This window comes from Loxodonta africana, chromosome 5 (genome assembly GCF_030014295.1).
Source record: "Loxodonta africana isolate mLoxAfr1 chromosome 5, mLoxAfr1.hap2, whole genome shotgun sequence".
In the NCBI taxonomy this organism is placed as follows: domain Eukaryota; kingdom Metazoa; phylum Chordata; class Mammalia; order Proboscidea; family Elephantidae; genus Loxodonta; species Loxodonta africana.
Genome location: NC_087346.1, coordinates 106,000,902 through 106,026,977, shown reverse-complemented (window position 1 = coordinate 106,026,977; position 26,076 = coordinate 106,000,902). Strand labels below are relative to the sequence as shown.

The window sequence follows — 26,076 nt, the reverse complement described above, 5'->3', positions numbered from 1 at the left end:
TGACTCAGTGTTTCCCAACATACTTGATCGCAGAACCCTTTTTTCTAAGAAACAGTTGTTTCTGTGGAACTTCTTTGGACAAAGCTGTGTCAGGGCCTCCTCTGCCTACACTGCTTTGTTGTGGTTGTTAGTCGCCATTGAGTCGGCTTATAGCAACCTTATGTATAACAGAACCAAATGTCGCAGGGTCCTGTACCATCTTTATGATTGTTGGTATGTTTGAGTCCATTGTTGCGGTCACTGTGTCAAACCATCTCATTGAGGGCCTCACTTACTTTCGCTAAACCACCACTTTGCCAAACATGAAGTCCTTTTCTAGTGGTTGGTCAGCACAGTGAGCCAAGTGCAGACGGGTGGGAGCCTCTACTTGCTGCCTTGGCCAAAGCAGCAGTAAAGGACAGGTGGGCAACTGGGCCTTCCTCAGACCTTATGGACTAGAGCTGAAAGTTCATAGTCGTCACTTATATCTCTCCTCAGGTGTAAGTCCAAGCTAGTGAATGAAGGATGAGGGTGCTCATGTGGATAAGGTCCCAAACCATGACTAGTCTGATTCCTAGGTGAACCCGTGAAGAGCTACTTAAGAAGTGGAGCCACCAGACAACCCTGGGCTTACTTATACTTGACACAGCAGCCCCTAACCGCTTTTGAGAAGCTGACTGTGTTGGTTTATTAACAACGACAACAAAGAAAACAGAAGGGAAATGCACCAGCCACATGCTATACCAGAAGTTGACAATAATTGGGACCAGCAGGAAGGAGACCTGTGTGTGAGCTCCAGCTGCTTTACTGCTTGGTTGAGAGTCTGATTGTCTGGCTTCTGTCCGCTGGCTTTTGGAGTGGATCAGTTTTCCTGGAATATGCACTTATTGAGCTCTGAAAGGCCAGATCTTCTATGTAGATTAATCTATGTTTTCAAAGACGCTTTGAAGCTGGTAAAATATTTTGTTATTTCTAAGAGTTATTACAACTGAAATCTTGACAGAGACTGGGAGGTCAGCCTGTAATCTTGTTTAGATCCTTTTAAATTTAGAAACTGTACGGTGGGTTAAAAATAGATCACATTTGTGTACTTTTTCCTCCTTTTATCTCTGCTTCAAGGGCTGTTCAGTAATTTGGACCCACTTCCTATATTAGCCAGAGAATTCTAGCTCTTGTCACCTAGGACTCAGCTGAGCCAAAACAAAACTCATTTTGAAATGGGTCTTGGAGAAATATTAGTCATATAACTGAGCAGAGTTACTCATTATCCTACATAATAAGTTTTAGAATTAAGAGCAAAGGGTATCACTAAGACCTGTGACTCGTATATGGGTTCATGTTAAGTGAAAATGTGGGCAATGAGGAGAAAAGTTTTCAGTAGTGCTATGCTGAAGGGCTGGGTCCTCAACCCTATGCTGTACGTATTAATCAGTAATGATCATAGTGCTTAAGGTTAGAAGAAGCTGTATGAGACTGGTGAGGGACTGAATGAACAAATGGACAAGAAGCTTATGAGACTGCAAAGGCAGGGGCTGCTTATTAAGCAAGAGTTAAACAAAGATCAGGCCTGGTTTTAGAAGCACCAAAACACGGAACATTATTTGCATAGCACTCGCCGGGTTAACGGAGTGCCAGGATTTTCATGCCTAGCAAGGAGAACATTGGCTCAGGATTACCTCTGCATGGTTACTTTACCTTCATGAACATGCTAAATCCAGTTTTAAGGAGATCAGTGAGGCCTGAAGACATGTGTTCAATATCAATGGGATCTGGCCTCTCGGGATTAAATATTTCCTCCACTACTTGCTTCAGCAATGGCTTGTAGGAGGCCTGGAAAGACAAAATATTGTGCTATAAGTAAAAAGGATTTGTTTGGTTTGTCTACAGAGAGAACAGCTTTATCTGCATCAAAAGAAGCAAAACAATCTTATTTTGATACTGAGCAATGGCTGTGAATTTCTGTGTGTGTGTGGCTAACAGACAATAGAAGGAGCTCTGGTGGCGTTGTGGTGCAGTGGTTAAGCATTTGCTGCTAAGCAAAAGGCAGTTCAAATCCACCAGCCACTCCTTGGAAACCCTGTGGGGCAGTTCTACTCTGTCCTACAGGGTTGCTATGAGTCAGAATCGATTCGATGGCAATGGGTTTGGTTATTTTGGTTTGATGGCACAGAGGTTAAGCATTTGTCTGCCAACCAAAAGGTCAGAGGTTTGAACCCACCAGCTGCTCCACAGAAGCAAGATGTGGCAGTCTGCTTCTGTAAAGATCACAGCCTCAGAAACCCTATGGGGCAGCTCTACTCTGTCCTATAGGGTCACTATGAGTCAGAATCGACTTGACAGCAGTGGGTTTGGTTTTTGGTAACAGGCAATACAACAACATTGTTTTTTTTTTAAGTTTTCATCCCAAAGCTCTAGCACTATTTTGCTTCTCATATTCCCTCATGCAAGCAAATGTCTTTCACCAGAGCTATAATCATAGTATGGCTAATTTTTCAATCTAGATTTAAAGTGACAATTTTATGCACAAAGTATACTGGAAAACAAAGTATTGTCATTTAATACAGACATGAGGATGGTCTACAGTATTTCCTAAACATCTTTAGAATTATTCCCTCTACTAGGAATTCAAATGTTTACTTATAATGTGGCTATCACTATCCAAGGCTAAAATTAAAACCAAGCCCGCTGCCTTTGAGTTAATTCTCACTCATGGCAACGCCATGTGTTACAGAGATTTGTTCCACAGGGTTTTCTTGGCTATAATCTTTATGAAGCAGTTCACCAGGCCTTTCTTCCATGATGCTGCTGGGTGGGTTAGATCAGCCAGCCTTTAGTTTAGCAGCTGATTGCAAGCCACTTGCGCCACCCAAACCTAAAAAAAAAAAAAAAAAAAAACCGTTGTCATTGAGTAGATTCTGACTCATAGCAACTCTACAGGACAGAGTAGAACTGCCCCATAGGGTTTCCAAGGAGTGGCTGATGGATTTGAACTGCCAACCTTTTGGATAGCAGCCATAGCTCTTAACCACTGTGCGGCCAGGCCTCCACCCAAGCCTAAAGAAATCCCTATTTCCTTATAGGGATCAACTGCTAGAATGTGACTTGGCCAGAAAAGGAAGCCAAGATGCCAAAAAGGAGTCTGACTGAGATCAGGGCTTAGAGAAAGCAAACCACGTGGCGCTGTAAGAATTTCAGTAGAACTGGGATGTTAGTTTTCAGTAACTCCTACATTTGATAAATGGTGCTAAATGCTTTCCTTCTCTGTGACCTGAATAACTCACACATTGAGGTTAGATTTGGAGGTGGCTGCTTTTTTGACCACTGAACTTTCTGAGTGTGTTTCCCCCACTTTGCTTCTTCTTACTACCAAGCTCTTCCTCTGACTTCCTTTCACATCTGCTGGACTACCTTTCTCCTAATCCTAGTTGCTGCCTCTGCTGCTCTAGTCCCGTATGGCGCTGGAATTTGGAGCCTGAAGGGCAAAGAAAGAAGGAATGGCTTCCCTCAATGCACTCCCTTGTGATTTATTATAAAACCCCCAAATCAAACCCATTGCTGTTGAGTCTATTCCGACTTATAGTGACTCTATAGGACAGAATAGAACTACTCTACAGGTTTCCCAAAGCTGTAATCCTTACAAAGTGGAATGTCACATCTTTCTCCCACAGAAACGCTGGTGAGTTCGAACCACTGACTTTTTGGTTAGCAGTCGAGTGCTTAACCACTGAGCTACCAGGGCTCCATATCATTTATTATAGCCCCAGAAAAGCCAGGTTTTGACAGAGCAGTGCTGAGATGTAGCCTGTCTTGAACTCTGCTTCTCTCTTTGTGTACTGGCCTCATCTCTGACTTCATTGGCTTTTTTACAGTCATTTCTTACTCTTTATTCCAATCCCAATTTTCTTACTTAATATATATTAGAAAACACAGGGTATAAGCCACTGAAATCATAAATAATAGTTCAGCTGGAATGTAGCTGGTACATCTCTCAGGGATAAGATGCAGGGAGAACTAGCAACTGTTCAGTTGAAGTTTCTACCCCTTCTGTGCTCCTTAGTCAAACAGACCACTGCATGCCCAGAGATCTCACGGCTAAATGCTTAAGAAAGGTAAAGCACTGAACGGGAACACCGATAAGACAGGAATTTTTTTATTTAAAGCTAAGGATTAACCTTGCTTATAATAAAAGAAATTTATATTAAAGCTATACCAAGATAGACTTTTTGACTTATCAGACTGGCAGAAATCCAAATGTTAGAAAACACTCTTTTGATGAGGTGGGGGAAACAGGCGCTCTTATGCACTGCTAGTAGGGGTGTTAATTGTTACAATCAACGTAGACAGCAATTTGGAAATATCTGTTAAAATTACAAATGCATTTGACCTAGCAGTTCTACTTCTGGGAATCTGTTCTGTAGATATGCTCATACATGCAAATGAGATACATAAAATGTTGTTTATTGTTTGTAATAGCAAAGGATTGAAAACAACCCATGTAACCATCAATAACCAAAAAAAAAAAACCCAAGCCTGTTGCTATGGAGTCGATTCCAACCCATGGTGACCCCATGTGTTACAGGGTAAACTGCTCCATAGGGCTTTCTTTGCTGCAGTCTTTATGGAAGTAGATCAGCAGGTTTTTCTTCCATGGCTTTGCTGGTTGGGTTTGAACTGCCAACTTGTAGGTCAGGAAACTTGTTGCTGTTGAGTTGATTCTGATTCATAGAGACCCTATAGGACAGAGTAGAACTGCCCCATAGGGTTTCTAACGAGTGGCTGGTGGATTCAAACTGCCAATCTTTTGGTTAGCAGCCAAGCTCTTAATCACTGAGCCACCAGGGCTCCTATAGGTTAATAGTTGAGCACAAACTGTGCCACACGGGGACCCTAACAACAGAGAACTGTTAGCTAAAAGGGATGGTACATTCACACAAAGGAAGGCCATGGAAGCCGCAAGAGAAGCTCTGTGCTGATATGGCAAACCGCAAGGTACAGAGCAGTATGTAAGTGAAAAAAGCGTGGTGAGGGACAGTGTTTATGATGTGTAAAAAGTGCCAGGGAGAATATGAATGCTTATACTTGCTGACATATGCAAAAAATAAACTCTGTTGTGATACACAGAAACTATCACCACCATCGGCAGTGACTATGGAGTGGGGTGGGGTGGGGATGAGTCAAGGGAGAAGTGGGAGGACGACTTTTCACTGTGTGCTTTTTCTTGTGGTTGCTAGTTGCCATTAATTCCAATCTCACTCTTAGGGACCTTATGTATAACCAAAGGAAACATTGCCTGCTCCTGCACCATCTTTATGACCTCTGGTATGTCTGAGTCCATTGTTGTGGCTACTGTGTCAATCCATCTCATGGGGAGCTTCCTTCATTTCTGCTGACCCTCTGTTTTACCAAACATGATGTCTTTTTCTAGTGATTGTTCTTTCCTAACGACATGTCCAAAATAATCAAGATGAAGTCTCACTTTTTTTCTTAAGCTCAGCTTAAAACACTGCTACAAACAGCAAGAATGACCACTTTTTACTCTTTAAATATTAATAAATTTTATATGCATTAAAAAGAGATTGGAGTAAAGTATACCAAAATGTTAATTACAGTATTTCTATTTTAGGGGGGGTTGTTGTTATTGTTAGGTGCCATCGAGTCAACCCTATGTACAACAGAAAAAAAACACTGCCAAGTCCTGCACCATCGTCACAATAGTTATTATGCTTGAGCCCACTGTTATAGTTAAACTGTGTCAATCCATCTTGTTGAAGGTCTTCCTCTTTTTTTGTGACTCTCTACTTTACCAAGCATGATGCCCTTCTCCAGGGAATTGTCCCTCCTGAAAACATGTCCAAAGCACTTGAGACAAAGTCTCGCCATCTTCACTTCTAAGGAGCATTCTGGTTGTACTTCTTCTAAGACAGGTTTATTTGTTCTTCTGGCAGCCCATGGTTTATTCAATAGTCTCCACCAACACCATAATTCAAAGGCGTCAAATTTTCTTTGGTCTTCCTTATTCATTGACCAACTTTCCCATGTATATGACGCAATTGAAAACAACATGGCTTGGGTCAGGTGCACCTGAGTCCTCGAGATGACATCTTTGCTTTTTTATACTTTAAAGAGGTCTTTTGCAGCAGATTTGCCCAATGCAATATGTCATTTGATTTCTTGACTGCTGCTTCCATGGGCATTGATTATGGATCCAAGTAAAATGAAATCCTTGACAACTTCAATATTTTCTCTGTTTATTACGATGCTGCTTATTGGCCAGTTGTGAGGATTTTTGTTTTCTTTATGTTGAGGTGTAATCCATAGTGAAGGCTGGGGTCTTTGATCTTTATCAGTAAGTGCTTCAAATCCTCTTCACTTTCAGCAAGCAAGGCTGTGTCATCTGCATAGCACAGGTTGTTAATGAGTCTTCCTCCAATTCTGATGCTGCATTCTTCTTCATATAGTCCAGCTTCTTGGATTATTTGCTCAGCATACAGACTAAGTATGCTGAAAGGATACAACCCTGAGGCACACATTTCTTGACTTTAAACCACGCAGTATCCCCTTGTTCTGTTGGAATGGCTGCCTCTTGGTCTATGTATAGGTTCCTCATGAGCACCAGTAAGTATTCTGGAACTCCCATTCTTCGTAATGTTATCAATAATTTGTTATGATCCACACAATTGAATGCCTTTGCATAGTCAATAAAACACAGGTAAACATCCTTCTGGTATTCTTTGCTTTCAGCGAAGATCCATCTGGCATCAGCAATGATATTCCTTGTTCTGCGCCCTCTTCTGGATCTGGCTTCAATTTCTGGCAGTTCCCTGTCAATGTATACTGCAACTGTTTTTGAGCGATCTTCATTAAAATTTTACTTGCGTGTGATATTGTTCAATATCATTTTTAGGGAGCATTTATTTTCTTCTTTTTCCATATTTTCCAAAATTAATATGTATATACTTCTAAATCATAAGATAATGCAATAAACATTATTTTAAATTAAAAAAAAAGAAAGAAACAGCCGTGGAATGCCCTTTGAATTCTATATACTCTCTTTCCTGATAAATTGTTTTGAGAACACTACCATCGTCTTGGCCTTTCTGGACATTTGATCTTCTAAATTTAAACTTTAATCTCTTTAAAAGTTCTTCCAAAGGAGAAATCCTTTGGCCAATATTCTGCTATTTTATTATCAGTAGTCTCATCAAATATTCGTTGACTTCTTCCTTCGTAAAAGAATTTTGTTATTTGCTGTCAAGTCAGTTTTGACTCATGGTGACCCCAAGTGTGCAGAGTAGAGCTGGGCTTCATAGGGTTTTCAAGGCTGTGGTCTTTTGGAAGCAGGTCTCCAGACCTGTCTTATGAGGCATCTCAGAGTGGGTTTGAACTGCCAGCCTTTCAGCTTGTAGTTCAGAGCATAACTGTTTGCATCACTCAAGGACAACAGAATTTTGGCTGGGCACATTATCAACTTGCTAAAAGATTTCTGGGCCTCCCTGTGTGTGGCCCTGTAATTAAATTCTGGGCAATGAGATATGAGTAGAGAGTAGTGTTGGTAGTATTACCCGTTTTTTGCCATGCAACTTCCTCCCACGCTATTTTTGGAAGTGCGCTATGCCACGTGTTATACGTGTGTTGGATCTACAATCAATACCCATGGAAGCAGCAGTGAAGAAATCAAATGATGTACTGCACTGGGCAAATTGGCTGCAAAAGACCTCTTTAAAGTGTTAAAAAGCAAAGGTGTGACTTTGAGAATTCAGGTGTGCCTGACCAACGGGTGGTATTTTTAATCTCCTCACACGCATGCAAAAGCTGGACAATGAATAAGGAAGACTGAGGAAGAATTGATGCTTCTGAATTATGGTGTTGGTGAAGAATATTGAGTATACCATGGCCTGCCAGAAGAACCAACAAATTTGTCTTGGGGGAAGCACAGCCAGAATGCTTCTTAGAAGCAAGGATGGCGAGACTTGATTTAATGCACTTTGGACATGTCATCAGGAGGGACCAGTTCCTGGAGAAGGACATCATGCTTGGTAAAGTAGAGCGTCAGTGAAAAAGAGGAAGACCCTTAGTGATATGGATTGACACAATGGCTGCAACAATGGGCTCAAACATAACAGTGATTGTGAGGATGGTGCAGGACTGGGCAGTGTTTGTTCTGTTGTTCATAGGTTTGCTATGAGTTGGAACCGACTCAATGGCACCTAACAACAACATTTATTTAGAATGAGAGAAAAAAACACAATTTAAAATACAGAAAGTAACAGATAATAAACACACCACATAATCCAGAAAAAATAACAAATGTTTTATCAATTAACTTCCTGACATAGCTCTGTAATACTCATTTCTTATATTTTTTGGCTGCATTCTCTTTGATCATTTTTCTACATAGCAACAATTTTGAATTATCATTTTTTTTTTTATAGAGAGATATAAGGAGTCCTGGTGGTGCAAAGGTTAAGTGCTCAGCTGTTAACTGAAAGGTTGGTGGTTCGAACCCACAGGTGGCTCCAAGGGAGAAAGACCTGGAGATCTGCTCTTGTGAAGATTACAGCCTAAAAAGCCCTAGAGGCAGTTCTACTCCAACACATGGGGTTACCATGAGTCAAAAATGGACTGGACAGCACCTAACAACAACAACAACGAGAGATGTGCTAGTGATTATGCTATTGCCTCTCAACTCCAAAGCCCTTTCACTTCTTCCAGCATCACCCCAGCACTGGCCCTCATGACTTGAAGCTTTACGTCCTCTGGACTTTTAAGTCATATGATCCAATAACTCACCTTTCCTGATTATGCCAGTCTGCAATCTTTTTCTATTTTTACTTGTAACCAAAAACACCCTAATGTAAGTACCATATTTTTTATGCAGATAATGTGCCTGTTACATGTCTTTTGCCTCGCAACCACCCCCTCACGCTATTTTTATAAGCACGCTATGCTGCGCACCGTGCGTTATACTCACGGGTGCATTATTTATGTGGGTGTAGCATTTGCTAAAAATACAGTATTATTAATGTAAAGAGAAGTTAGGTTTTCCCACTTAAATGTTGTAGGGAAAAGAAAAAAAACTCTTCTAAATACGGCAACGGGTTTTTGGAAATTCTTTATTAAAGCAGGTAAGCATAACACCTGGGGCCCTGGTGGCACAGTGGCTAAGAGTTGGCCTGCTAACCAAAAGGTTAGCAGTTTGAATCCACTAGCCACTCCTTGGAAACCCTATGAGGCAGTTCTACGTTGTCCTATAGGGTCGTTATGAGTCGGAATCGACTTGATGGCAACAGGTTAAGCATAATGCCACTAAATACCATTGTACATTTAAAAAGCACTACAGTGTTAGGGCAAGATTTTCTTAGCTACAAAGCAGTATTTGTCTCATGACTTCTTAGCAAATGCATTTCGTAATTTTTTCCAATTAGAGTTTTAATGATGGGAACCTTTGGCTCTTTCCTTTCATCCACTTAGTTTGGATTGTTCTGTGCCCCAAGTCATGGCACTAAAATCTGATTGGAATAAAACAGCTTTGGCAGTGGCTTTATAGATGAGAGCCCTCTGACTAACATGAATTCAGGCAGAAGTACTCAGCTCACTTGCTACCTGCTTCTCAGCAACTGACCATTTGGAAGTTGGTGATAAGGGAGACAGATGTCTCTTCTCTAGTGCCTTGCTCAAAGTTTTTCTCACATGCTAGAAAGGGCAATGGGAAATTAGTCATCTAGTTTGCCTTGACATTAAAAGAGAAAACCCCAGTGATTTTAGTTTCCTAATCAAACATTCTTTGCCTGTTCATCTTTATGGAGGGAGTGGGAAACTCATTGCTCTCAAGTTGATTCCTACTCATAGCAAACCTATGAGAAAGAAGATTTAAAATCTCAAACAAATTAGTTCTTTCCTTTGCTTGTTGGTCATTTATTTCTCCTTCCCACCACATTCAGTGTGGGTTGCAATAGAGAGTCTGTGCTCTACACAGTTATTCAGAGACCCAGGTTGGTTCCTCCACTCCCCAGCGCAGATGAACCCTACAGTAATGCCTTTGCATCTCATCAGCAGAAGAAAGAGAGACAATGTGGAGGATGTTTAGTGCGATTTCATGGGCCAGGGCTGACAGGGATATGTATCATTTGTACCTATAGTTCATCTCTAGAACTCAGTTACAACCCCACAGTTACCTGCAAGGGAATCTGGAAAATGTGGTCTGTGTGTTCAGCAGGGAAAGGAAATGGAGTTTGGGGAACACATAGCATTATTTCTGTCAACACACTGTTAAGTTTGGATTGAAACATTAATATAATTATTTTCCTAACGATTGCAAGTTGCAGGTTGAGCATTTTGTAGGCAAAGGATTAACAATCCTTTTTCCCTTCTGCATGAGAATTTGACCTTTGGTTAACTTTCTAGCTGTTTCCCTGGAAACCTGATAAGGGAAGAATGTAAAATGTATAGCCAGGCAAGATGGCTTATGATAAAAATGACCCCTGCTTGGTAAATTGCATCAGATCAAAACTCGTTGCTGTCGAGTTGATTCCGACCCATAGCGACCCTATAGGACAAAGTAGAACTGCCCCCGTGGGGTTTCCAAGGCTGTAAATCTTTAAGGAAGCCGAATGCCACATCTTTCTTTTGCGGAGTGGTTGGTGGGTTCGAACCACAGACCTTTACATTAGCAGCTGAGCGCTTTAACCACTGTACCACTAGGGCTCCTCAGACTAGGAGGACTATAAATATTTGATAGGAAGCTGAGCTGTGGGCGTGCTGAGTGCAATGACTCTTATATAACTGCACATGCCTCTTGAAGGAATCCAGAAAGCTATGCCTGAGAAATTGGCTTTTGTAGGATATAAAACTTTCAAGCTATAGGACTCCTGTACCCACCCCATGAGATTCTAGTGGCCTCAGAGACCAAACTGAATACCTCCCAGATAGCCCTATGGGCTGCTTTGTGCTCGGTCACAGCACTACTCCAAGGAATAGAAATGGCTGATGCTCCCTCAAGTCCTCTTCACTTTCAGCAAGCAAAGTTGTGTCATCTGCATATTACAGGTTGTTAATGAGTCGTCCACCAATCCTGATGCCACATTCTAAATATATATACAGAGAGATTTATATCAAGGAAATAGTTCAAGTGGTTGTAGAGGCTGGAAAGTCTCAAGCCTGTAGGTCAGGCTGGAGGCTTCTCCTGACTCACACAGCCACAGGGGCTGGAGAATCCAAGGTTGGAAGTCAGGCAGCAGGCTTCTGGCTCACAGGTTGTGGAGGGTGAAGAATCTTAAGATCACAGATAAGATGCTAGCTCAAGTCCCAAAAATCAGAGGTCAGATAAACAGGAACCATCTGCAGGATTCACAGCCAGCAAAAGCCAGCGAGCCCTGCCAGAAATTACACCTATATTGGATGCAGGCCACACCCCCAAGGAAACTCCCTTTCAATTGATTAGCTGCTCACAACAGATCTCATTATGGAGGTGTTCACATTATATCAGATCTCATTAAGGAGATGACTACATTATTTAATTGCTGCCCAACTATATCATAACTGCCAAACCACTGAGAATCATGGCCTAGCCAAGTTGACACACAATGTCCTTCTCCAGGAACTGGTTCCTCCTGATAACATGTCCCAAGCACATGAGATGAAGTCTCACCATCCTTGCTTCAAGGGAGTATTCTTGCTGTACTTCTTTCAAGACAGATTTGTTCCTTCTTCTGTAGTCCACAGTATATTCAATATTCTTTGCCAAAACCATGATTCAAAGGCATTAATTCTTCTTCGGTCTTCCTTATTCATTGTCCAGCTTTTGTATGCATATGAGACGACTGAAAATACCATGGCTTGGGTAGGTGCACATTAGTTCTCAAAGTGATATCTTTGCTTTTTAACACATTCTATATCCTCCTCCTATTCCTGACTCTTCGTCCTCTGTTGCTCTAGGTGAATAGAGACCAATTGTTGTGCCTTGGATGGCCACTTGCAAGCTTTTAAGACCTCAGGCACTACACAATGAACTAGGAGGTAGAACAGAAGCACTAAACATGTTATTAGGCCAATTAACTGGGATGTCCCACAAAATCATTACTCTAAACCTCCAAACCAACCAACCAAATCCCAGGAGGTGTTTGGTTGTACACAAGCAGCCTCAGCAGCTGCTTTTTTTTGATCATTGTTGTAAATATATCTACCACACAACTTTTGCCAATTCAACTTTTTATAGGTGTACAACTTACTGACAGCAATTGCAATAATCGGCTGTTCAACCCTACCTTAATCAGTCTTGGGTAACCACTAATAAACTTTGGTCTCTATACATTTACCTCTTCTTATCTTTTTATTTTTATTTATTTTTTGTTTCGTCTTTTTTTAAAATTGTGGTTTAGGTAAAAGTTTACAGCTCAAGTTAATTTCTCATACAAAAATTTAAACACATATTGTTACGTGACACTAGTTGCAATCTCTATAACGTGACAGCACACTCCCCCTTTCTACCCCAGGTTTCCCGTGTCCATCTAACAAGCTCCTGTCCTTTTCTGTCTTCTCATCCTGCCTCTGGACAGGAGCTGCCTATTTTGTCTGATGTATCTGCTCGAACTAAGAAGCACATTCTTCATGAGTATTATTTTTTGTTTTACAGCTCAGTCTAAACTTTGTCTGAAGAGTGGGCTTCAGGAATGGTTTTAGTTCTGGGTTAACAGAGCATCTGAGGGCCATGGCCTCCAGGGTACCTCGAATCTCAGTTGGACCATTAAGTCTGGTCTTTTTACATGAATTTGAGTTCTGCTCCACACTTTTCTCCTCCGTCAGGGACTCTCTGTTGTGTTCCCTGTGACGGCAGTCGTTGGTGGTAGCCAGGCACCATCTTGTTCTTCTGGTCTCAGGCTGGTGGAGTCTCTAGTTCATGTGGCTCCTTTTGTCTCTTGACCTAATATTTTCCTTGTGTCTTTGGTGGTCTTCATTCTCCTTTGCTCCAGGTAAGTTGGGACCAATTGATGCATTTTAGATGGCTGCTCACTAGCATTTAAGACCCCATACACCACTCACCATAGTGGGATGCAGAACACTTTCTTAATAAACTTTGTTATGCCAATTAACTTAGATGTTCCCTGAAACCATGGTCCCCAGACCCCAGCCCCTGCTATTCTGTCCCTTGAAATATTTGGTTGTATTCAAGAATCTTCTTAGCTTTTAGTTTAGTCCAGTTGTGTTGACTTTCCTTGTATTGCATGTTGTCCTTCCCTTCACCTAAGATGATTTTCATTTACTATCTAGTTAGTGAATTCTCCTATCCCTCCTTCCCCGCCCTCGTAACCATAAAAGAAGGTTTTCTTCTGTGTTTAAACTTTTTCTTGAGTTCTTATAATAGTGGTCTTATACAATATTTGTCCTTTTGTGACGAATTTCACTCAGTATAATGCCTTCCAGATTCATTCATGCTGTGAGATGTTTCACGGATTCATCACTGTTCTATTGCTGCATAGTATTCCGTTGTGTGTATGTACCATAATTTGTTTATCCATTCGTCTGTTGATGGGCGCCTAGGTTGTTTCTATCTTTTTACTATCATGAACAGTACTGCAATGAACATGGATGTGCAGATATCTATTTGTGTGACGGCTCTTATTTCTCTAGGATATATTCCAAGGAGTGGCATTTCTGGATCGTACGGTACTTCTATTTCTAGCTTTTTAAGGAAGTACCAAATTGATTTCCAAAGTGGTGGTACCACTTTACATTCCCACCAGCAGTGCATAAGTGTTCCAGTCTCTCCACAATTCTCCAACATTTATTATTTTGTGTTTTTTGGATTAGTGCTAGCCCTGTTGGGATGAGATGGTATCTTATTATAGTTTCGATTTACATTTCTCTAATGGCTAATGATCATGAGCATTTCCTCATGTATCTGTTAGCCACCTGAATGTCTGTTGGTGAACTATCTGTTCAAATCCTTTACCCATATTTTAATTGGACAGTCTTTTTGTTGTTGAGGTGTTGCAGTATCTTATAGATTTTAGAGATTAGGCCCTTAGCAGATATATTGTATCCAAAATTTTTTTCCCAGTCTGTAGGTTGTCTTTTTACTCCTTTGGTGAAGTCTTTTGATGAGTGTAAGTGATTTTTAGGAGCTCCCAGTTATCTAGTTTCTCTTCTGCTGTTTGTGTATTGTTGTGATTTGTACTCTGTTTATACTATGCATTAGGGCTCCTAGTGTTGTCCCTAGTTTTTCTTCCATGATCTTTATCATTTTAGATTTTATATTTAAATCTTTGATCAACTTTGAGTTAGTTTTTGTGCATGCTGTTAGGTATGGGTCTTGTTTCATTTTTTTGCAGATGGATATTCACTTATGCCAGCACCATTTTTAAAAAAGACTGTCTTTTCCTCATTTGGGCCTTTGTCTAATATCAGCTGCTCATAGGTGGATGAATTTATGTCTGGCTTCTTAATTCCATTCCATTGATCTACGTGTCTGTTGTCGGACGAGTACCAGGCTGTTTTGACTACCATGGCGGTATAATAGGTTCTAAAGTCAGGTAGCGGAAGGCCTCCCACTTTGTTCTTCTTCTTCAGTAATGCTTTACTTATCTGGGGCCTCTTCCCTTTCCATATGAAGTTGATGATTTGTTTCTCTATCTTGTTAAAAAAAGTCAATGGAATTTGGATCGGGATTGCTTTGGGTAGAACTGACATTTTCACAATGTTGAGTCTTCCCATCGATTGGCATGGTATGTTTTTCCACTTATGTAGTTCTCTTTTGGTTTCGTCCAGTAGTGTTTTTTTCATTTTATTTGTATAGGTCTTTTATGTCTCTTGTTAGACTTATCCCTAAGTATTTTATCTTCTTGGGGGCTATTGTAAATGGTATTGATTTGGTGATTTCCTTTTCAAAGTTCTCTTTGTTTGTGCAGAGAAATCCAACAGATTTTTTTATATGTTTATCTTGTACCCTGACACTTTGCCAAAATCTTCTATTAGCTCCAGTAGTTTTCTTGTGGCTTCTTTGGGGTTTACTGTGTATAAGATCATATCATCGGCAAATAGAGATACTTTTACTTCTTCCTTACCAATCTGGATGCCCTTTACTTCTTTTTCTTATCTTATCGCTCTGGGGAGGACATCCAGCACAATGTTGAATATGAGTACTAATAAAGGGCATCCTTGTCTGGTTCCTGTTCTCAAGGGGAATGCTTTCAGACTCTCCCCATTTAGGATGATGTAGGCTGTTGGCTTTGTATAAATGCTCTTTATTACATCAAGGAATTTCCCTTCTATTCCTATTTTGCTGAGTTTTTTTATCATGAATGGGTGTTGGACTTTGTCAAATGTTTTTTCTGCATCAATTAATAAGATCACGTGGTTCTTATCTTTTGTTTTATTTATGTGATGGATTACGCTGATTGTTTTTCTAATGTTGAACAATCCCTGCATACTTGGTATGAATCCCACTTGGTCATGGTGAATTATTTTTTTGATATGTTGTTGATTCTACTGGCTAGAATTTTGTTGAGGATATTTGCGTCTATGTTCATGAGGGATATTGGTCTGTAATTTTCTTTTTTTGTGGTGTCTTTACCTGGTTTTGGTATCAGGGTTATGCTGGCTTCATAGAATGAGTTTGAGAGTATTCCATCTTTTTCTGTGCTCTGAAATATCTTTAGTAGTAATGGTGTTAACTCTTCTCTGAAGGTTTGGTAGAATTCTCTAGTGATACCATCAGGACCTGGGCTTTTTTTGTTGTTGTTGTTGGGAGTTTTTTCTTAGCTCTTCAATCCGTTATTTTGTTATAGGTTTATTTAGTTTTTCTATGTCGGTTTGTGTTAGCTTAGGTAGGTAATGGTTCTTGAAATCTGTCCGTTTCCTCTAGATTTTCAAATTTGTTGGAGTACAATTTTTCATAGTATTCTGTTGTGATTCTTTTAATTTCAGTTGGGTGTGTTGTGATCTCGCCCATCTCATTTCTTATTTGGGTTTTTTCCTTCCTCCCCTGTTTTTCTTTTGTCGGTTTGGCCAATGGTTTATCAATTTTGTTGATCTTTTCGAAGAACTAGCTTTTGGTCTTGTTGACTCTTTCAACTGTTTTTCTATTCTCTTTATTTCATTTATTTCTCCTCTAATTTTTATTATTTCCTTTCTTCTGGTGCCTAAGGGCTTTTTTTGCTGCTCTCTATTTGTTCAAGTTGTAGGATTAATGTTTTGATTTTGGCCCTTTCTTCTTTTTTGGATGTGTGCATTTATTGCTATAAACTGACCTCTGACCACCACTTTTGTTGTGTCCCAAAGGTTCTGGTAGGATGTTTCATTCTCATTTGATTCTATGCATTTCTTTACTGCATCCTTGATTTCTTCTATAACTCAGTAGTTTTTGAGCAAGGCGTTGTTCAGTTTCCATGTATGTGATTTTTTTCCCTTGCTTTTTCTGTTATTGATTTCTACTTTTATGGCTTTAGGGTCAGAAAAGATGCTTTGTAATATTTCGATATTTTGGATTTTGTTAAGACTTCCTTTGAGGTCTAATGTGTGGTCTAATCTGGAGAATGTTCCATGTGTGTTGGAAAAGAAAGTATACTTGGCTGCTGTTGTATGGAGTGTTCTGCATATATCTATGGGATCAAGTTGGTTGACTGTGGCATTTAGATCTTATGTGTCTTTATTGAGCTTCTTTCTGGATGTTCTGTCCTTCACTGAAAGTGGTGTTTTGAAGTCTCCTACTACTATTGTGGAGCTGTCTATTTCTGTTTTCAAAGCTGTTATAGTCTGTTTTATGTATTTTGAAGTTCTGTCATTGGGTGTGTAAATATTTTTCATGGTTAAGTTCTTCTGGTGTACTGACCCTTTAATCATTATATAGTGTCCTTCCTTATCCTTTGTGGTGGATTTTACTTTTAAGGCCTATTTTGTCAGAGATTAATATTGTCACTCCTGCTCTTTCTTGATTGTTGTTTGCTTGATATATTTTTTTCCATCCTTGGAGCTTTAGTTTATGTCTTTGAGTCTAAGGTGTGTCTCTTGTAGACAGCATTTAGACAGATCATGTTTTTTAATCCATTCTGCTACTCTCTGTCTCTTTATTGATGCATTTAATCCATTTACATTAAGTGTAATTATTGACAGGTATGAGTTTAGTTCTGCCATTTTGATATCTCTTTTTTTGTGTTGTTGACAGTTTCTTTTTCACTTAATTTTCTGTGCTGAGTCATTTTTCTTTATGTATTTGCTTTTCAGGTTTTTCATTGTTGATTTTGTATTTGCTGAGTATGTTTTTCTTTTCTTTTTTTTTTGATGTGTGTAGGTTTGTTAGTTTCCTTTGTAGTTACCTTAAATTTTACCTCTGTTTTTCTAAGTTTAAACCAATCTTTTATTTCTTGGTATCACCTTAACTTTCTCTCTGTATTAAAGTTCTATGACTACACCATTTAGTCCTGTTTTTTGTTTTAATGTTGTCATCTTTTACATATTGATATCTCTGTTTCCCTATTTTTAGTGTTTCAGCTTTGACTTATTTTTGTGACTTCATGTGGGTTGAAATCTGTTCTGTCCTGTGTGCTACTCTTGGGTTGTTATCTGATGTTATTGATTTTCTAACCAGAGAACTCTCTTTAGTATTTCTTGTAATTTTGGTTTGGATTTTACAAATTCCCTAAACTTCTGTTTATTTGGAAATGCCCTAATATTGTCATGATATTTGAGAGACAGTTTTGCTGAATATATAATATTCTTGGCTGGAAAATTTTTTCCTTCCAGGCTTTATATATGTCATCCCATTGCCTTCTTGTCTACATGGCTTCTGTTGAGTAGTCCAAGCTTATTCTTATGGACTCTCCTTTGTAGGTGACCTTTTGTTTATCCCTAGCTGCTCTTAAGACTCTATCTTTGGTTTTGGCAAGTTTGATTATATGTCTTGGTAACTTTCTTTTGGGATGTACTCTGTGTGGGATTTGATGAGCTTCTTGGATACATATCTTCTCATCTTTCAAGATATCAGGGAAGTTTTCTGCTAATGAACATTCAACCATTCTCTATGTATTTTCTGTCTTCCACCCCTGTTCTGGTACCCAGTCACTCGTAGGTTATTCTTCTTGATAGTGTCCCACATAATTCTTAGGGTTTCTTCATTTTTTTAAATTCTTTTATCTGATTTTTCCTCGAATAAATTAGTGGCAAGTGCTTTATCTTCAGTCTCACTAGTTCTGACTTCCATTGCATCAATTCTGCTCCTCTGGCTTTCTATTGAGTTGTCTAATTTTGAAATTTTACTGTTAATATTTTTTATTTCTATTTGCTCTTGTATAGCTTTTCTAAATTCCTCTGTTGCTCTCTGTGTTCCTTGGCTTGGTCTGAGTTTTGCCTAATCTCCTGAAGAGTTCTGTATATTAATCTTTTGAATTCTACCTCTGGTAATTCCAAGACCTTCTCTTTTTCTGAGGAGGCTTCCAGGTTCTTTGTTTTGGTCACTTGCTGGAGCCATCATCGTCTGCATTTTTATGTGATTTGATATCAACTATTTTTTATTGTCTTTGAGCCATCAATAAGTTATTATATTTATTTACTGAATTTTGCTCATTGTGTCCTAGCTTCTTGTTTTGTTCTGATATTTTCAAATAGGCTGATCATCTGAGTTATTTTAATCATTGGCATTTTTTGAAGCTCTTACATCCTGTCACCAGGTGGTTAGAGCTGCTACTAGGTATGTGAGCCCAGGAGTCCATTTACTTCTCTTGTGTGGACTCAGCTCAGGTGTCCAGGTTGTGGGTCACTGAGTGTGCAGTGCAAGCTCTCACCTACAGTCCTAGATGGTCAGGGCTATGTAGGGGTGATTGGAGCAGACACAGGTATCTGGCTGTAGTAGGGGGTTATGTGCTAAGCAAGGCTGGGGGTTGACGGCTGCTCCTGAGTGCCTAGATGGAAGGTGTGTCCCTGTCCCCTACAGCATGTAGGTGGGTGTGTTTTACAGGTGGACTTTGGGCACTCAATGCTGTTGGCTGGAAGCACTGGGAGGCACTACTTTTTCTCAGACCCCTGTCTTGGGTGGCTAGGTGGAGTGGGAGGAGCTACTGGTCCTCAGGCCCTTGATGTGGGTAGGTGAGGACCCTGCTTAATGGGCAGAGCAGTGTCAAGTGTCACAAATCTGCACCCCCCTTAGCTGTTGCAGTTGGAAATAGGCTTCAGGTATATACCCTGTTGTACTATGCTGATGAGGGTCTACACTGTTGAATGGGCCCACACAGGTCTAAGCAGGGGTGAAAGGCATTTGAAGTCCAAGGACTCCTTATGCCTGTGCGTAAGGAAAGGCGCAGTGCCTGCCCTGAGTTCCCAGCTTAGGGGAGCTGACAGTTTCTTTTTTCCTGTTTGTTCATTTATTTATTTGTTCCCTCCCCAATGCTGGGAGACTGGCTCGGGCATGAAAGGTCCCACTTCCAGCCTAGGGGGTATGGCAAGCACTGAACACTGCCAGACCAGGACCGGGGCCAAATGGGGAGGGGCGGATGAGGGGAAGAGAGGCATTTCCCGGGGGGGAAAGGTTATTTTGATCCCACACGGTAGGTTATATGCTAGTACTTAACTTTTGTAGATCCAGTGCCACTTCTCCCTGGCTCTGGAGGCTTGTGCAGACTCTCTGATGCTTGGTTTCTTTTGACGTGGAAAATGTATCCCAACCACTATCGCTTGCCTCAGCCCACGTGCGCTAGTCAATTCAGCCTGCAGGGTGCTGACCAGGTCAAGTCTGGCACTTTGCCGTTGCTTCCAAATTGTCTCTCTCTCCCCCTGCCACTCAGTCTAACTCCTCAACTTTGTGTTTGATGTTCAGGGCTCCTAGAATGTCATATATAATCGATTTACTTGTTTTTTCGGGTCTTTGTTATAAGAGGGACCACAGGAAGCATCTGACTATTCTGCCATCTTGGCCCCGCCTCTCTTCTTGTCTTTTTATACACCTTATTTTTATACAAATAACACATGCCTTCTACACTTGTTTGCCTACCACTCCCTCCTCCTATGAGGTATTTTTGTAAGTGTGCTATGCTAATTTTTTTTTTTACTGCAACATGTAAAAAAAAAACTGGCACAGTGGTGCTTACTAAAATACTTCACAGGAGGAGGGTGCAGTTTGCCAACAAACATAGAAGGCATGCAATATTTGCATAAAAATACAGTAAGTGAGGTCATACAATATTTGTTCTTTTGTGATTGGCTTATTTCACTCAGCATAATGTCTTCAAGCTCCATCCATACTGTAGCATGTATCAAGATTTCATTTCTCCTACTGGCTATACAAAATATTTTTGCATCTTGTTTATCCATTCATCTGTTGATGGGCATTTAGGTTGTTCCCACATTTAAGTCACTGTGAATAGTGCTGCAATGAACATTGGTATACACGTCTGTTTTTGAGTTTCTGCTTTCAAGTCTTTTGGGCATATACCTAGGAGTGGAATTGCTGGGGCATATAGTAGGTAGCTCTATTTTTAGTTTTTTGAGGAACCACCATACTGTTTTCCACAATGGCTCCACCATTTTACATTCCCATCAGCTATGGATCAGGGTTCCGATTTCCCATAGCCTTGCCAACATTTGTTATTTTCTGTTTTTTTTTTTTTTTTTTTTAGCCATCCTAGTTTTTTTTTTTTTTTTTCTAGTAGGAGTGAAATGGTTATCTCATGGTGGTTTTGATTTGCATCTTTCTGATGGCTAATGATGCTGTGCATCTTTTCATGTTTTGGGTGGTCATCTGAATGTCCTCTTCAGTGAAATGTCTATTCAAGTCCTTCGCCCATTTAATGATTGGGTTCTTTGTCTTTTTGCTGTTAAGTTTTCAAAGTTTTATATATATTTTGGTTATTAGATTCTTTTTGGATGTATGGTTCCCAAAGACATTCTCCCAGTCAGTAGCTTGTCCTTTCTCTCTTTTGATGAACAAATTTTTTAATTTTTATGAGGTCTCATTTATTTATTTTGTCTTTTGCTGTTTGTGCTTTTGTTATTATATTAGATAATCCAGGCCTGACAGTGTTGCTCCTGCTTGCTTATCTAAGAATTTTATGGTTTTAGATTGTACATTTAGGTCCTAAATCCATTTTGAATTTGTTTTTTGTGTACGGTGTGAGAGGTATGGACCTTGTTTTATTTTTCTGTACATGGAAATCCAATTTTCCCATCACCATTTATTGAAAGGAATTTTCTTTCTCCATCAAATGGACTTTGCACTCTTGTCAAAAATCAGTTGACCATATGTGTGTGGGTTTATTTCTGGACTCTCAATTCTATTCCATTGGTCTATGTGTCTATTGCTATACCAGTAAGAGCTATTTTTATTACTGTAGCTGTACAGTATGTTTTAAAATCAGGAAATGTGAGTCTTCCTACTTTGTTCTTCTCTTTTAACATTGTTTTAGCTATTTGGGGCATCTTGCCATTCCATGCAAAGTTGAGTATTAGTTTTTCTATTTCTGTAAAGAAGGTTGTTGGAATTTTAATTGGGATTGTTTTGAATCTATAGATTGTTTTTGGTAGTACTGACATCATAACAATACTAAGTCTTCCAAACCATGAACATGGAACATCTTTTTGTTTATTTAAGTCTTCTTTAATCTCTTTCAGCAGTGTTTTATAGTTTTCATGTATAAGTCCTTCATGTCCTTGGTTAGATTTATTCCTAGATATTTTATTGTCTCATATAATATTGTCAGTGGAATTGTTTCCCTAATTTTCCTTTCAGATTTCTCATTGCTGCTGTATAGAAATCCAACTGACTTTTGTTTGTTGACCTTGTACCCTGCAACTTTGCTAAATTCTTTTATTAGCTCTAGAAGTTTTCTTGTGGACTCTTTGGGATTTCCTATATGTAGAAGCATATCATCCATGAACAGGGACAATTTTACTTCTTCTTTTCCAATCTGGATACCTTTTATTTCCTTTTCTTGCCTTATTGCTCTGGCTAGGACTTCCAATATTGAATAGAAATGGTGAGAGTGGGTATCCTTATCTTGTTCCCCTTTTCTAGGGGAAAACTCTCAGTCTTTCTCCATTAGGTATAATTTTGGCTGTTCACTTTTCATATATACAGGCCCTGAATCATATTGAGGAATTTCCTTTCTATTCCAATCTTCTTTAGGGTTTTTGTCAAGGAAGAGTGTTGGATTTTATCAAATGCTTTTTCCACATTCACAGAGATGATCAAGCAGTTCTTTCCCTCTGTTCTACTGATGTGGTGTATTATATTGATTGATTTTCAAATGTTGAACCATCCTTGCATTCCTGGAATAAATCCTACTTGGTCATGGTGTATGATTCTTTTAATATGCTGTTGTATTCTGTTTGCCAGTATTTTGTTGAGGATTTTTGTATCTGTATTCATAAGAGATATTGGCCTGTAGTTTTCTTTTCTTGTGGTGTCTTTGCCTGGTTTGGGTTTATGTTTGCTTCACAGAATGAATTAGAGAATATTCCTTCCTTCTCTATCTTTTGGAAGAGTTTAAGCTGAATTGTGCCAATTCTTCCATAAATGTTTGGTAGAACTCCCCAAACTGGTCCAGGATCTTCGCTGTTGGGAGGTTTTTGGCCACTGATTCAATCTCTTCACTTGTTATGGGTCTTTTGAGACTTTCTATTTCCTTCTAAGTCAGTTTGGGTAGGCTGTGCGCTTCTAAGAATTTCCCATTTTATCTAGGTTATCCAGTTTGTTGCCATACAGTTGTTCATAATAATCTGTCATAATTCTCTTTATTTCTGTTGGGTCAGCTGTAATATCCTCTCTTTCATTTTTTATTTTGGTTATTTCTGTCTTTGCCGGTCTAGCTACCAAACTAAAAAAAAAAAAAAAAAAAGCCCATTGCCATTGAGTTGATTCCAACCCATAGCAACCCTATAGGACAGAGCAGAACTGCCCCATAGGGTTTCCAAGGTTGTAAATCTTTACAGAAGCAGACTGCTAAAACTTTCTCCTCAGGAGTGGCTGGTAGTGGCTGGTGAGTTTGAACCACTGACCTCTTGGTTAGCAGTTGAATGCTTTAACTACGGTGCCACCAGGGCTCCTTCAGACTAACTAAAGGTTTGTCAATTTTATTGGTCTTCTCAAAGAACCGACATCTGGTTTTATTGATTCTCTCTATTGTTCTTCTGCTTTCAATTTTATTTATTTCTGCTCTGATCTTTGTTATTTCCTTTCTTCTGGTAGGTTTAGGCTTAGTTTGCTCTTCTTTTTCTAGTTCCTAGAGTTGTCACGTTAGGCTGTTAACTTAAGATCTTTCTTCTTTTTTTAGGTAAGCATTTACTGCTATAAATTTCCCTCTGAGTACTGCCTTTGCTGCATCCCATAAGTTTTCATATGTTGTTCTTTCATTTTCATTTGACTCTAGGAAATTTGTGATTTCTCCTTTGACCCACCAGTAGTTTAACAGTGTGTTGGTCGATTTCCATATGTTTTTGTATTTTTCAGGTTTTTTTTTTTTCTGTTACTGGTTTTAGCTTCACTCCATTGTGGTCAGAGAAAATACTTTGTATGATTTCAATCTTTTAAAATTTATCAAAACTTGCTTTGTGACCTAAAATGTGGTTTATCCTGGAGAATGATCCATGTGCACTGGAGTAGAATGTATATTGTGCTGTTTTTGGTGGTGTGTTCTATATATTTCTTTTAAGTCTAGTTGCTTTATAGTGTCATTCAGGTCCTCTATTTCCTTATTGATCTTCTTTCTAGATGTTTTGTCCATTATTAAAGTGGTGTGTTGAAGTCTCCAACTATTATTGTAGTACTATCTATTTCTCCCTTCAATTCTATCACTGTTTGCTTTATATATTTAGATCCCTGATGTTGGGTGATATATTAAGATTGTTGCCCAGCTCTCTTTTGGTTACAATTTGCATGAAATATTTTTTTTCCATCTTTCCACTTTCAACCTATTTATGTCCTTAGGTTTAAGGTGTGTCTCTTATAAACAGCATATAGTTGGAACATGTTTTTTGTTTGTTTCTTTTAATCTATTTTGCCACTCTCTGCCTTTTGATTGGAGCATGTAGTCCATTTACATTCACTAGGGTGTACATTTTTATGGTAGAAATAATGTGTGGTCGGGTGTACAACATTTTTTTATTGACCTGAACTCTAGCCCTTAAGGAAAGATATGCATAATATCAGATTCTGACATTACATTAAGTCAGGGACAATTTTGAGAAACTAGGTAACCTCAACATGTTCATGAATTTGGTGCTCCTTTTTTTTTTTTTTTAAAGATGGCTTATGGGAGCCCTAGTATCGCAGTGGTTAAGCACTCAGCTGCTAACTGAAAGGTTAGCATTTTGAACTCAGTAGCTGCTCCGCAGGAGAAACGTGGCAGTTTGCTCCCATAAAGATTTACAGCTCTGGAAAGTAGCATTTCTACTCTGCCGTAAAGGGTTGCTATGAGTCAGAATTGACTCTATGGCAATGGGTTTGCTTTGGGTTTTGAAAGATGGCCTAGGATAGCAGTTTCCAAGAAAACCTGAGTTGTCACCACAACCACATTCCCATCAATAGGGGATGCTGACCTTGCTTTTCTGGTTGGTGCTGGTGCAGCTGTGGATTCTCTCAGTCCTGCTAGTGAAGGTACTGTTCCCTTTTTTGCAAAATTGACTCTAAACAAGCAATATCTCTGGAAACATAGGCATGTGCAGAAGGTATTCCTTTGCTGTAATCCAAGACGGCATAGAAAAATATCTGTTCAAAACTGTTCATGACTTTATTTGATTATTTCATGGCTTATTAACTTTTATTTTTTGCTATACTATGACTGAATTTTTCTCCTTTCATCTTCTTAGACAGAATTTTTTTTCAGATTAAAAAGTATTTCATTTGTTCATGTGTTCATCCATCCACCCACCCACCCATCCATTGGTCCAGAATCAGGTTATTTTTTAAAACTTGGAGTGTGTAGTTCTTTCAGCTTTAATATGAGGAAACCAAAGCCTGGAGATGCTAATTAATCTGCTTGAGTTCACACAGCCAGGTAGAAGTAGACTATAGGACAGAAACAAATTTGTCATGATCCACACAATCGAAAGCCTTTGCATAGTCAATAAAACACAGGTAAATATCTTCCTGATATTCTCTGATTTCAGCCAAGATTCATCCGACATTGGCAATGATATCCCTCATTCTACATCCTCTTCTGAATCTGGCTTGAATTTCTGGCAGTTCCCTGTCCATGTACTGCTGTAACTGCTTTTGAATGATCTGCAAAATTTTACCTGTGTGAGGTAGTAAGGATATTGTTCGATAATATCTGCATTCTGTTGGATCACTTTCTATGAAATGGGCACAGACATGGATCTCTTCCAGTCGATTGGTTAGGTAGCTGTCTTGCAAATTTCTTGGTACAGATGAGTGAGTGCTTCCAGTACTGCATCTGTTTGTTGAAACATCTCAGTTTGTATTCTGTCAATTCCTGGAGGCTTGTTTTTCATCAATGCCTTCTAAAAAAATTTTTTTTTTTTTCAGTGCAGCTTGGACCTCGTCTTTCACTACCATTGGTCCTTGATCATATGCTACCTCCTGAAATGGCTGAACATCAACCAATTCTTTTTTATACACTGACTGTCTGTATTCTTTCCATCTTCTTTTGATACTGCTTGTGTCGTTTAATATTTTCCCTGTAGAATCCTTCACTATCGCGAGTCAAGGCTTGAATTTTTTCTTCTTTCAGCTTGAGAAATAGCGTATTCTTACTTTTGGTTTTCTATCTCCGGGTCTTTGCACATTTTATTTTAATACTTTACTTTGTCTTCTTGAGTGGCCCTTTGAAATCTTCTTTTCAGCTGTTTTACTTCATCATTTCTTGCTTTTGCTTTAGCTACTCTACACTTAAGAGCAACTTGCAGTCTATTCTAACATCCATTTTGGTCTTTTCTGTCTTTCCTGTCTTTTTAATGACCTTTTGCTTTCTTCATGTATGATGTCCTGGATGTCATTCCACAACTCGTCTGGTCTTTGGTCATTTGTGTTCAATGTGTCAAATCTATTCTTAGGATGGTCTCTAAATTTAGGTGTGATATACTCAAGGTCATACATTGGCTCTCACGGACTTGTAATTTTCTTCAGCTTCAACTTGAACTTACACATGAGCAATGATG

At 39.3% G+C, this 26,076-nt stretch overlaps 1 protein-coding gene across 2 annotated transcripts in view; it reads right to left on the bottom strand.

Annotated features, from left to right (window-relative positions):
* Positions 1–26,076, bottom strand: part of SCFD2 (sec1 family domain containing 2) — a 551,019-nt gene that overhangs the window by 34,513 nt on the left and 490,430 nt on the right. For both annotated transcript variants that reach the window (XM_064285817.1, XM_003415876.4), the window contains exon 7: positions 1,675–1,809. In XM_064285817.1, coding sequence (XP_064141887.1) covers positions 1,675–1,809 — 135 coding nt within the window. The remainder of the gene's footprint in view (positions 1–1,674; positions 1,810–26,076) is intronic.